Source organism: Sander lucioperca, chromosome 7, assembly GCF_008315115.2.
Source record: "Sander lucioperca isolate FBNREF2018 chromosome 7, SLUC_FBN_1.2, whole genome shotgun sequence".
Taxonomy (NCBI): Eukaryota; Metazoa; Chordata; class Actinopteri; order Perciformes; family Percidae; genus Sander; species Sander lucioperca.
This window is the reverse complement of record NC_050179.1, coordinates 9,394,884-9,407,813: the sequence shown is the minus strand read 5'-3', so window position 1 is coordinate 9,407,813 and position 12,930 is coordinate 9,394,884. Positions and strand designations below refer to the sequence as shown.

The 12,930-nt window shown below is 38.9% G+C and overlaps 2 protein-coding genes across 6 annotated transcripts; both read left to right on the top strand.

Annotated features, from left to right (window-relative positions):
- Positions 1-2,863: 2,863 nt before the first annotated feature.
- LOC116038817 (protein mono-ADP-ribosyltransferase PARP6-like) lies at positions 2,864-11,123 on the top strand. 5 transcript variants are annotated; one of them, XM_031283496.2, is made up of 24 exons: positions 2,864-3,375; positions 3,640-3,697; positions 4,029-4,106; positions 4,612-4,709; positions 4,799-4,859; positions 4,959-5,049; positions 5,155-5,221; positions 5,383-5,532; positions 5,624-5,765; positions 5,891-6,022; positions 6,589-6,684; positions 6,837-6,929; positions 7,008-7,133; positions 7,240-7,305; positions 7,448-7,515; positions 7,630-7,678; positions 7,866-7,978; positions 8,072-8,144; positions 8,331-8,400; positions 8,528-8,607; positions 8,718-8,781; positions 8,875-8,959; positions 9,077-9,149; positions 10,832-11,123. In XM_031283496.2, exons 2-24 carry the CDS (start codon positions 3,695-3,697, stop codon positions 10,886-10,888), a joined length of 1,935 nt encoding a protein of 644 aa, XP_031139356.2. In that variant the 5' UTR covers positions 2,864-3,375; positions 3,640-3,694; the 3' UTR covers positions 10,889-11,123. The 5 variants fall into 5 exon arrangements, with proteins under 5 accessions (XP_031139356.2, XP_035858833.1, XP_035858832.1 ...); XM_036002940.1 differs by having other exon boundaries at positions 3,613-3,697; positions 4,615-4,709; XM_036002939.1 differs by having other exon boundaries at positions 3,613-3,697.
- LOC116038568 (ribonuclease P protein subunit p25-like protein) lies at positions 11,115-12,889 on the top strand. The gene has a single exon (XM_031283075.2). The coding sequence runs from the start codon at positions 11,137-11,139 to the stop codon at positions 11,776-11,778; it is 642 nt and encodes a 213-aa protein (XP_031138935.2). The 5' UTR covers positions 11,115-11,136; the 3' UTR covers positions 11,779-12,889.
- The last annotated feature ends 41 nt before the right edge of the window (positions 12,890-12,930 follow it).

Below are 12,930 nucleotides of genomic sequence, written 5' to 3'. Positions count from 1 at the left end.
ATTCCAAATGCATTCACTAAGACCTTGATATACAGTCATGTTGCTTCAAAATGAGAAGAAAGGTGCAGCCAAGTTGAAAAAACATGAAATGAGGGTATGACAGCTGATGAGTCAAACGTAACAGTAAATGCTTGCAGAGATGCAAACTTATTATCAACCAGCTAACATATTATACAGATGCACAAATGCATGCATTATACTCAGGAATAGCAACACATGACACACCTTTACTAAATATAGTGCAACCCCACCATCTGGTTGTCACTGTCAATGTTTGTTATGGTAGATGTGTATATATAGTTGAGTCAAACCTGGGGAACATGTTAGGAACATACCGTACCACAACATAAAACCAGATCCACCCAGTGCCATGTTTAACATATATGTGCACTCGCCTCATAGTAATGTAATAAAACAAAACGTACTGTCTCAGCCCTGCTCAGTAATCCAGTAATGTTTTTTACTGATAGGGTTACTTCATTGTTTTGTGTTTTTATCTCTCTGTGTGTATGTTTGAAATCCTTTGTCAGTTGCACATTATTTTTTACATTCCTCAAGTTGTAACAGCCATATTTATTCAAATAATTGAACAAATGAAAGAATCTTTGTCTACAATATTTGTTACTATGTAGTCATTGCACGGGAAGGCTCAGGTTTGCTTATCTACTGGAGTTGTTAAATAAATTTATTAAAAATAAAAATAAATAATGGAAAAAATAATGTCTATAAATGTTTATGCCCTAAAGCTGTTTAACAAGGTATCAATGTTGCACAGTATTTAATCTGGACCTATGTGTAATACGTATATTCTTGGAACGTGTGGATGCTGTGAGCCTTCAAGAGGTCTAAATCTGACTCCAAACTGACTTTCACCCTCCTTCCGTCCATGTACGGATACATGTACAACCCAAAGATGGACTGAGGCCAGTAAAGCCACTGGCGGCAGGAAAATGCTACAGTTTTCAGTTCACTTGTGCTTCAACTGTATGTGTTCAGTTTTGACACATTTACAGCATCACAGCAGTAACACATGGGTAATTGTATTGACTTGGCATCAACATATGAATTGTCTGAGCTTACAAAGTACACTGTAAAACAGTGCAGTAGGTTTGGACATAATCATACAGGTCAAAAATAGTTTTACAATAAAATTAAAGTAAAAAGTTCCCTTCTTATTTCACATAATTTTAACAAAATTACCTACATTTATCTAAGTTTCTACATTTTCAGTTAAATTATCTGTATGGTAACCACACACAATACATACTAATTCTAATAAGTCTGTAGTGCATAAGTGACTAAATGTACTCAATACAGTCAGCATGCATATTAAATCGGCTTCATTTTTGAGTGTGTTAGTGATGGACACTACCAAAATGCATTGTGCAAAGGAAAAGGCTGCATTACTCTGCAAAACATTCAAAATAATTGTAGATGTTCGGAAAACAGCTTTGTGAACACACAAGACTAACCTAGTTAAACTAAAAATAAATATCAAATCTGTGGGAAATATTTGTGAAGTTTAATTGTCAGTAACATTCCACAATCACTGTTGGGTTTTAGAACACAGTATACTGTTCATAGTATGAGTTAGAACACAATGTCCATCTAGGTCTCTCTCTCTCTCTCTCTCTCTCTCTCTCTCTCTCTCTCTCTCTCTCTCTCTCTCTCTCTCTCTCTCTCTCTCTCTCTCGTTCTCTCAACAACAGCTCTCTCTTGTGGACAAGTGGTTGAAGTGTCTTATGGATGAATTATTAAGTTATTGTACATCACTAAGGCTCTACTTGAAAAAAAACTCTTCACTACAGTAATTACAATAATTATAATGTTACTTTAACTGTAGCTGCACCACACTTCTTTTTTTTTTACAAATGGCATGAGTTACAAAACAAATTTCAATGAAATCACTCCTTCTGTTGAATGATTTTAAAACATTATACTCAGATGTTCTAAATCCTATAATCATTGTCTTTACTGTGACGTGAAACAAATTTGGATGTTGTGTGCATGTGTTTGTTTGTCTATAGGATTTTGTGCTGTAAATGTAAAGAGGTCTAGCTTGCTGGGGCGCCTTGGGTTAAGACCCATACCATAAAACTGATCCTGATCATCCTTGATGTTGACTGTTTGGTGTCTACAACCTTCTTATTATACTGTACATCCATGTCTACAACACATGCAGTAGATATTGTATAGAGCTGGTTGCTGTGGAAATCGGATCCCTGTATCGTTCACTGTGAACCTGTTTGTCGTTTATCTTGTGGGCCGGACAGATAAGGCCTGAAAGTTGTGATATAACAGTAGGTGTGTCAAAAGAGAAGGGGTGGAAGCAACACAAAAAATGCATAATATAATAGAACAGAAATCAATATAACCTGCAAAGAATACATTTGTGGAGCTCATAAGAAGTTTTGTTCCTTCTACAATAGCAGCCCTGAACAATCTGCCTTGCTGACACTGTTGTAAGATGGGATAATTGAAAGAATGTAAGATTTTGTGTACTGGCTGTGAAAACAAAAATACCTTTGGGACAATAAATCTCAATCTAACATCTAATGTTCTGCAGTGTCTGAGATGTGTTGACTCACCTCAGCAGAAATGTCAGATGCTTTATGTTCATACTGTTCATACACTGCCTTGGGAAATGGCAGTATACAGTGTAAAGTACAGGGGTTCATGCTATTATTGTGCCCCACCACTCTATAAATAAACACCGCCACATAACAAACACCCACTCATGTCTTAAGTGGATTACTCTGAGAAAAGTACTTGTTGAGAGAAGACTTGCACAGATGTATGCAGTCCTAGAAGTGTCTAATCTGGCCAGACTGCAGAGCAGCAGGCGCCTGCTAACAAGGGTAACTGCCGATTAAGGTCAGACTGCAGCACAGCAGACAGACAGGAAGACTAGTAAATGCCAAACATCACCCATATCACCATCCTGCAAATGGCCACAAGGGATATTTGTTCTCATCACAGTCTTAAAACTGATTCATGAATATACATGGATATGCATGGATTTTTTTTCTCTCCTCTTTTACTAACGCAATGGAAAGGATAGCATTTATATCACATAAATAGGACAGAGATACCGTAAGTGTGTATAAAAGCGTAGACTTGAATAGACCTGGAGCTGCAGGTCTGGTTGTCAGCCTCTCCTCTTTCTGGACCAGGTTCAGCTGATCAGGCCGTCAGTATCTGAGCCAATCAAGTCTGAGACTGAACATGTGGGACTTCCTGCTGTTCAAAACCAGAGGGGGAGAGGATGACAGCCAAACACAGACAGCCAGTCGAGCCATCGCACAGGAACATTCAATGTTTATTATGTTGTTTGTTGAATTGGAATGTGTGAAAACGTTTTCCCAGGAAGGAAAGGTAAGCTTTTTTTTTTTTGGGCTTTGTGCCACTGACATCATTTACACATTATTACCAAACATTTTCCTGTCTTTTGAATGATTTAATTTGCATGTGCAGTAATGATGCTGAGATAAAGTAATTCAGAATAATCTTGGTAATGAAAATATAGTTTAAATTGTGAAGAAAATACTGACTGTAATATGTTCATATATTGTAGAGGTAGCTGAACTAATTCAGTCAGATGTCTTTTTCTAGTATGGTGTTTAATTGTGTCACTCACAGTGGAGGGAGCAGAGACTGTTGATTGTTGCTGAAAAAGTGCCAAAGAACTGAACACATGGTGAGTCTATAAGCCCCAAATATCCCTCTCCCATCCATAATATATTCATATTCTATTCTTAATTTCACACAGTCTGGATATGTTATAGGGTAGTCAGTTGTTTGCATTGACAGGCAATGAACCTCCCAATTAAATAATTTGTTGGTCAGAATTAGTCTCCAACAATTGTGAAAATGGATCAATGGTTTGAACTGCATTATGTGTTGAAATCAGTGTCAGTCTGAGCTGCATGGATATTTGACTTTGTTTGGGTGGACAGAAGGAAGTAATTAGCAGAGTAGCCTAAATAAGAGGATCTTTTGATTGACAGCTTCTCCCATTAACCTGACAGGAGACTGAGTGCCAGCAGTGGACAGAGAGCCAAATTGATGAGGACAGTGACTCAGAGGAGATCCTGTGTGGAATCCATGTAAGCATTACTTTGTGCTGGTTTGAATGTTATTTTGGCACAATCCCAGTTATCATCAAAACTTCATAACTCAAGATCCACTTACTAGATTTCTTCAGTTTATGAGAGTAAAGAAGTATTTATAAATTGATAAATATGTCATTAATTTATATAATAAACACTTAGTCATAATCATTTAAAGCATGTTATTTGAATCATTATTTATGCAACAATTATGCAACACAGAAGTTGTGCAAATGTAGTTAACAAACACATTGATAAATACTTCAAATGTTCCTTATATCTGCTGACAACTATGGTATAGTTTGTTACAGTAAGTATTACATTCTTTTTTGTATTCTTCAAATAGAGGTCAATAAAAGTGTCACCCACATATTATGTCTTAAGAATGAGTAAAAGCCTACTTCTTTGCCATCGTAAAACTATGTGATTGGTTTAATCCCTCAGCCCCCTGTGGTGCTGAGCTGTTTGGATCATAAGGTAAATGTGTTAGTGTTTGTCTCAGCAGGAGAGCTGTGCCACTGACCTGACCCACCACCCTCAGCTGGATACTGACATTGAGGCAGTCAGGACTTTGTATTCAGACTCTGCAGTCTCCATCAGGTCGGAACATCTTTTCTTATTTATGGTCTTAAAAGGATTGCTGCTGCTTTTCTATATTGTCAAATGTCTACTTCCTTTTCTTCTTCTAGGGAGTACTGGTCAATTGATGATGTGGATGTTGACTTAAACATAAATGCTAACGTTTTGGATGTAAGTTAAATTTACTATACACTCAATATATTGACATGTTTGTTGTCAATGATGGCATCTTAGCATGTTTAATATGATTGCGCTGTGTGGTGTCCACAGGAGGAAGTGGCCAAGGCCTGGAGGATTAACCCATCAGAGCCCATCGTTATCCGTCTGCACTTTTCTCCATCTCAGTATCTGGATGGACCGGGTGAGCATCAACAACAGTGCTGCAAACCAGATTTTCTATACATTTAAACTTTTACTTCAACTCAATATGACACCTGATTACTGTAAGTAATGTTTTTCACCACAGCACCTTCAGTCGAAGTCTTTCAACCATCCAACGCAGATCATTTCAGCCTTAGGAAACAACTACAGAAGTGAGTGTTCATAATATAAATTTTATAGCAGTAAATTCCCATTGCAATAGACTCCCTCCGCATTATTACTGATGCCACTTTTTTAGATGATAAACTTTTTAGTTCTGTGGTATCCATAGCCTGATAATTGCTCAGACTTAGTCTTTATTTCTGTTCCTCAGTATTCTCACTGTCTTCTTATCTCGGGAGTGGAAACAGCTGACCAATGAGAATGTCGTAGTCCGACATAAGAGAAGACACAGCTGGTTTAGGCCAAATGGAACCATTAAGAAATTCCGTGCAAGACTTAAGATCTGGCTCCCACCATCAAAGTATGTTACAATCTAATGAATCCAGCAGTTTTATCGTTATTTAGTCTGTTCTGAAGTCTCTATTCACTGCTTCCTCACTCACTGTGAGCAGGTCCAGTGAGCTCCAGGAACCTACTGTGAAAGGAAGGATCATTCCACCAACGATAAAACTGAACCGTTTCACGAATCATACGACTTCCTACACTATCAGGAATCCCACAGGAGAGCTCTTCGCCTACACACCCAGTGGAAAGGTGAATTCAAAATACACCTCTGGGACATTTTATGGTTGCTGCTGTATTTGAAGATTTTGTCCCTCCTATTACTCAATAGGTTCTGTAAGTATTTTATAAAAGTGTTTGCGTTCCTTCTTCCACAGAGAGTGATGGTGTCAGCAGTCAAGTCATCAGCACAGCTTAGTACCAAACAGCTGATAGAGCTGCTTTTCTCCTCCCAGGCCATCAGGCACTGTAAGACCCCCCCAACTCTACAGCACGGTTTGTTGGTGCAGGTAAAGCATAAGAAATCAAGTACTATTATATTCTGTCAGAGAGGGAAATTAAAGATGAACTGCACCTAGTCTCATAGTCTATCTTGCGCTGACAACTAGTGGTTACCATATACTCTTTCCACATCTGGTCACAGGCCCAGGGGCCCAAAGTGTCAGGGCCCCCCCCCCTAGCCTTTGAATGCTAAATGTCGCTCAAATGAACACGTACTGACCAGGAAGAGACTCAAAATGATCTCAAAGAAATACAAAGGAACTGCAAAGAGACACAAAAGCTACAAAAGGGACAAAACAACACAAGGAGACACAACATTACTACAAAGAGACAAAATGATCTCCAAGAGACACACAATTACTACAAAGAGGCATAAAACCATGCACGCAAAGATACATAAAGACTAAGAGATGCAAAACCACCACAAAGTCTGTTTGTCTTTCTCCTATGTAGGAGTGATGGTGGGGCCTTTTGCATATCTGCGCCCAGGGGCCAATTGTCTCATAATCTGCCCATAGATACTAAGATGGAATTTAAGCAAAATCTATAATGATGTTTTCCATTGTGTTCACAGATAATGAGGTATGCTGAGCAGAGACTCCCCACGCTGAATGAATACTGTGTTGTATGTGATGAGCGACATGTGTTTCAAAATAGCCCTATGTTAAAGGTACGCTCCTAAAAAAAAAATCTGCCGGTGATTTACTGGCTAATCTACTGAATAAAAACAAAAAATGCAGTTTACTGTTAATATATTGTCACTGTTTTGTTTGTGTGTGTGTGTGTGTGTGTGTGTGTGTGTGTGTGTGTGTGTGTTTGTAGCCAGCAGTTTGCACCAGGGAGCTATGTGTGTTTTCCTTTTATACGTTGGGGGTTATGTCTGGAGCTACAGAGGAGGTTGCCACTGGTGCCGAGGTTGGTTACACACATACACATATAGTGTGGGTTGTCATAATATAAGATTGATGTATTGCACTATTGGCTGTTCTACAGGTAGTTGACCTGCTGGTTGCCATGTGCAAAGCTGCCCTTCAGTCTTCACGCAAGAGCATCATATTTGAACCATACCCTTCTGTTGTTGATCCGTGCAACCCCAAAACCCTTGCCTTTAATCCTAAGGTATCAGCTGAACTAATTTTACTTATTACTGACTTGATTTCTAATGAACTATTCAGTACGTATTTTTTTCATTCTGAAGGAATAAAGTATTGTTTTGTTGTGGCAGAGAAAGAGCTATGATCGGCTGCAAAAAGCGCTGGACAGTGTCTTATTAATCAGGAGGATGTCGCAGGTGACTGATCTTAAAATAAATCCTACACTCATGGCACTGTTTTCAAAATTCTTATCTAAATCTCCTCGCCTGAGAATAATCTGAAAGCTGGTGAATGTTTCCTTGACAGTAGATGGATGCAACTGTATTTTATCATATCCAGGGTCCATATTCTGAAATAAAGAAGCAGATGGACAAGACAGACCCTCTCGCTCATCCCTTACTACAATGGTGAGTGACACAATCTAAACATTTTTTAATTCTGTTTCAAAAACTTGATATGTCATCAAATATGAATGTTTCTTAGATACGTATCCTGGTGTGTGTTTGTGTATTTGAAAACAGGATTTTAGCAAGCAACAGATCACACATTGTCAAGCTTCCGCTCAACAGGGTATGATAGAGCAGTTCACAGTTCGGATATGATGTCTTAACACAGTAGTTGCAAGTTTTACAGCAGTAGTAGTTAGAATAAGTAACTACATTTTATATGATATAGGCTACTGGGTTTTATACTTTATTTAAATTGTATTCTGTTTGTGTTCTCTCATCTATTTTCTTTATCACTTGGTACACAATAGCAACTTAAGTTCATGCACACACCCCATCAGTTCCTGCTGATCAGCAGCCCTCCATCTAAAGAGGCTCGTTTTCAAACTGCCAGGAAACTTCATGGCAGCACCTTTGCTTTCCAGTGAGTAAAAACAAGGGTGTGCCACTAATATAAAACCTTCATATCAACCCTATATACAGATTGTGATACCTGCTTCATCTTCTCTTCCTACAGTGGTTCCCACATCGAAAACTGGCACTCTATTCTGAGAAATGGGCTGATTAATGCCTCTTATACAAAATTACAGGTAGAGTATGGAAATACCAACGAGTCTTGTATTCCTTGAGCTATAATATAAGCCTTTAAACGTAATGTCATGTCACAGTGACGATTTCAACAGACTTTAAAGTTTATCTTTTGTCAGACTTAGATTAAGTTTGAAACCTTTAGGATTTGAAATTCACTGAAGTGGTCACATTGTTTTTTACTCAAGCTTCATGGAGCTGCATATGGTAAAGGCATTTATCTGAGTCCTATCTCAAGCATATCATTTGGATATTCTGGTACGAATGTATACTGTAATTTTCATAATACTCTGCATGCATACATACATGACCTACTTATACAAAGATTACCATTTCTTATTGATTCTAGCATGTTTTTAAAGTGATCCCCCCCTCCTTTGTGCAGAGATGGGCAAAGGGCAACACCAAATGCCCACCAAAGAAGAACTCGTACAGAAATACAACCAAATAAACAAAAACAAACAGGTAGATTAGTATTCACATTTTGTCCAAAATGTGTCTAGTTGCTCTCTGTACAAGGACGTCTTCTCTTTTATATTTTTTGTATCTCATCCTGTATTCTCTCCATGTCTTAGGAACAGCTGGGGCAAGCCAGGTTTTTGCAAAACAGGAATCTAAACTGCATCGCTCTCTGTGAAGGTACATTTGAGATAATACAAAAAAGTTACAAAGAGCCTTGATTTGATAATGAATGATTTTGTGACAGTGTTTTATAAATGCATGTCTTGACAGTCATAACTTCAAAGGACCTTCAAAAACATGGGAACATTTGGGTGTGTCCGATATCCGACCACGTGTGCACACGTTTCCTTTTTGTGTGAGTATAACATGAAGAGACAGAATTGCCTGAGAAACCATTATGCCTCTCAGTGTATTGATACATTCCCAGACTAAATTGCAGATATCCAACACATTCTGCGTTTGTCTTTCACAGGTATGAGAACGGCCAGGTGGGAGATGTCCACATCAACACTCAGGAAGCCAGGATCCACAGGGAAATTTTGCAAGTAATTGCTTTAAAGCAGTGCTAAGAAAACAAATTATTTATGTTTAGAGTGCAGTATTTAATACTGATAATAGATCTTAGTTTCTTTGTGGCTAAACATACAGTATTAAGTTAGACTTTTATTGGTTTGACAAGTGGACATAAAACAGTTCTTTATATCACATTTATCAACTTTTGTTTGAATGAAAAACGCTAAAACAAAGAAAGAAAAATATCACCACGAAAGGAAGAGAGCTATCAACTGCAATAATATTAGATTGTTTGTTGTGTCATGCACCTGTAAAATCTTTTTTTGCCTTATATCTTAAAATATAGTCTGGTGTCATAACTCTGTACTGTAAACACATATGTTGTACGTTTTTATAACCACACATTTTCAAAGTAAAGACTTCAATATTAGCTTATTGTGTCCAACAGATCAAATGTTTTCCTTTAGCAGGTGAAGGGCCACTTTGTTATTTGTGTAATACCTGTTTTGTACCACAAGGTGGTAGTGTGAACCAATCACAACTACTGAGGGCTTTTTCATTGCTAACACAGAGCCAATAAAACCCCATAATTGTCATGTTATGAGAGTTATGATTCTAAATGTCTGTAAGTAGAGACTGCTACAGATGTTTAAATCAGATAGTAAATTAAAAACTTGACATGACTAGACAACTGAATTACCCACCAGAGGTGTCACAGGAGTCACATGCAAAAATAATCGGGTGCTTTTCAATAAAAAATAACACATAAAGAAGAAATAGGGGGGATTTGTGCCACATGCAGTTACTCTGATGAAGCACAGTTATTAGCCTATTATTTTCATGATGTGAATATACTCACTGATGGACAGTTAACATTCATAACATCATTGACATTCTGAACCATATTGACACCACTGAGACACATCTGTGTGCTCATTGTTCGAGTCAGTGAATATCATGGGGTGCATGCCATCCTGTGAGGCAGAAATGCACCATTATAACAGTATACTGGTTCCAAATGAGCCCCACAGCTGCCTCCTCCTGACATCCTCTGTTGGCGCAGCTCCTCTAAAGAAAGCCTCTAGGAAAACATTTCTGTTTGCATTTGGATACAGATGTTTCCTTACAAGTTTGGCACAAAAAAGCAGCAGCTCCAAGGTGTGATTGTCCTGAATATCAGTGACTCAAAAGAGCCACAAATGAGTTATCAAGCATTTTCTGGGTCAGCTCAGCAGGCGTTGGACTGAAGGGAGGAGAACTGTGAAGTTGCTGTATAGCCTAAAGGAAGACATTTCTCAAGGACCATATGGCTCTCTGATGATAGTGCAGAGGGAAAGTTGTCTTGAAAACATGACATACTGTATGTTTCCATAACTATTATATTATTTCTAAATATCGTTACCCCAGTGACATTGTAGTTTGGTGCAATATCTGCAAAAATGCACATTAAGAATTTTAACCATCAAAACCAATTCAGTTAAAACAAAGGATCGTCAACTGCATGCCTTGTTAAATCTCATTAACTCATGCTAATTCATCCATATATGTCAAGCATCCACATGGACAAATGAAATCTCTGAGCCCTTTAGCTTCCCTCCAAAACCAACAAACTAGAATGTGACAGACATTATGAAATGTTGCATGTGCCTTTAAGAGCCCTATGTCCCACTCTACATGTCTCTCTCTGAGCCTCATATGTGTTTGTTGGCATCAGCTGTCCTCAGTGCTGAATGGAGCAAGGACATCTTTTCCTTCACGTCAATGGGATTAGAGGAAGAAATACCCTCTCCATACTGCTAGCTGTCATCTTGGTGCTCAGAAGACAAAATAGAAATGCAGTTTGGACAGAGGACAGAAAGAAGACCAGGATAAGTCACAACTTTGGATTTCAAAGCTGATGAGTTTTTATTTTCTTATACTAAATGAACAAGAAACGATCTCAAGGGAGGTATGCAAAGAATCCAATGCTGCAGGCTCAGAAACAGCATCCTGCACTGATATTCCGTTGCTTTCTAAACAATGACTGAACCAAGGGGTCAGATGAAGAGTTCAAATGCTACAAGCAGCGCTGTAATGGAACTGCAGTCTGCTTCTGGCCAGAGCAACTTCAGAAGAGTCAGCCGCACAGAGGATAGCAGTCCCTATCCGATCCCTGGGCTGGCGGCAGACATCCTGCACATGCGAGTGAAAGAAGGAAGCAAGATTCGCAATTTGCTGCGGTTTGCAACAGCTCGCATGCAAGGAGAGGGGAAAGACAGCAATGGGACATTACTGAGACAAGTGGTCTTCACTGGCTCAGGTAGAGGAGTCACCAAGACCATCACCTGTGTGGAGATTCTAAAACGTAAAGTGGGAGGGCTCCACCAGGTGTCCAAGCTCTACTACAAGACAGTAAAAGAGGTCTGGGAGAGTCAACAACCAGGAGCACCAGGTATAACCATGCAGAGGACAGTCCCTGCCATCTGTATCCTGCTCTCTAAAGACCCTCTGGATCCCCAGGAGACTGGATACCAACCCCCCCAAACCCTAAGTGTTCCCACAGAGGACGCAGAGAGAGGTAGAGCTCTGATTAGGCCAGCTCACTGTCCCTTCTCACAACACGCAGCCAAGAGAGTCTGTCTGGATGACTGGAGTGTATGTTCTCAATTACCGTCTCCATGAAAGTCTGATAAGTTGTTAACTTTTACAGAGGAGCAATAGAAAGCATCCTGACTGGAAACATTACAAGCTGGCATGAGATGGGCAGGGCAGGGCAGGGCAGGACAGGAGGGCTCTGCAGCGGGTGAATAAAACAGCTCCTGAGCATCAGTGATATCGTTGAGATGCAGATGCCTGCACAGAGCCCAAAGGATACTAAGACAATACCCCCCTCAGCAACGGCATGTTCACCCTGCTGCTGTCTGGCAAGTGATACAGGGCACATCAGAGCTTATTTTGATGCAAAAGTACACAAAGTTGGTCATAGTCATTATAAATATAAACGCCAAGGTTTATCAATAGTCATTATTCTGTTTTCTACTTTTGGAGGGAACGCATGTACGTTTAGATCATAGGACCAGATTGTTTTTGTTAAGGATTTCTTTTCATCATAATGCTGTCCCTGTTTAGAGATGTAACAACACTGAAATAAATTAACTATGCATTTCATCTTTGGTGTTTTGGGCTGTGATGGAGAGTGTATACATATTTAATTTGAATAAAATCCCCTTATGGAATAGAAGCAGTTTAAAAGGTCTAAACCTGGAATTTTACAGAGAGACAAATCTTTTTTTATTCATATTACCACTTGTATACTGTCAGCAGTCAGTTCATTTTGATTCAGTAGTTAGTAGTCATCTGGCAGACCTTTTTTCTGTGTTGTAGTGAAATGCACAATGAAATAATAGTATCCACCCCAAGCTTTAGGAGTACATCCCATTCTTTTATTATCATCCTGACAGAATATAGGCAACCCTTATCAAAAATCGGACAGGCCTATAGCTTTTTGGACTATGTGTGGTAGCCTACTTATTAGTAGTGGGCATAGGTGAGGAAAGTACAGCACATTGTCATACACAGGGCAATTCAAAGTAATGCCATAATTATATAAATTGGGTGTTGCATTTTATAGCAGCTGCATTGTATTTTTAAACTGACTGGATTTTATTTTATAGTATCCTTATATCCTAATATTTACTGAACTTTTCTGTGAGATAAATAATGTATAAACATGTCGATCCATTTTTCATTGGGGGCAACTGTCCTTAAAATAAAGACCGAAAAATCATGAAAAGGCTATTATTTGTAGGTCAAAGTCAGAGACAGTAGGTCAAT

Bases quoted from the DNA above. Each gene is read 5' to 3' on its own strand.
- LOC116038817 (XM_031283496.2), top strand. The intron at 7,679-7,865 runs GTATGATAGAGC...GGTACACAATAG, and splicing joins TCAAGCTTCCGCTCAACAGG to CAACTTAAGTTCATGCACAC. The intron at 8,145-8,330 runs GTAGAGTATGGA...TTTTTACTCAAG, and splicing joins CCTCTTATACAAAATTACAG to CTTCATGGAGCTGCATATGG.
- LOC116038568 (XM_031283075.2), top strand. From the start codon at position 11,137: ATGACTGAACCAAGGGGTCAGATGAAGAGTTCAAATGCTACAAGCAGC.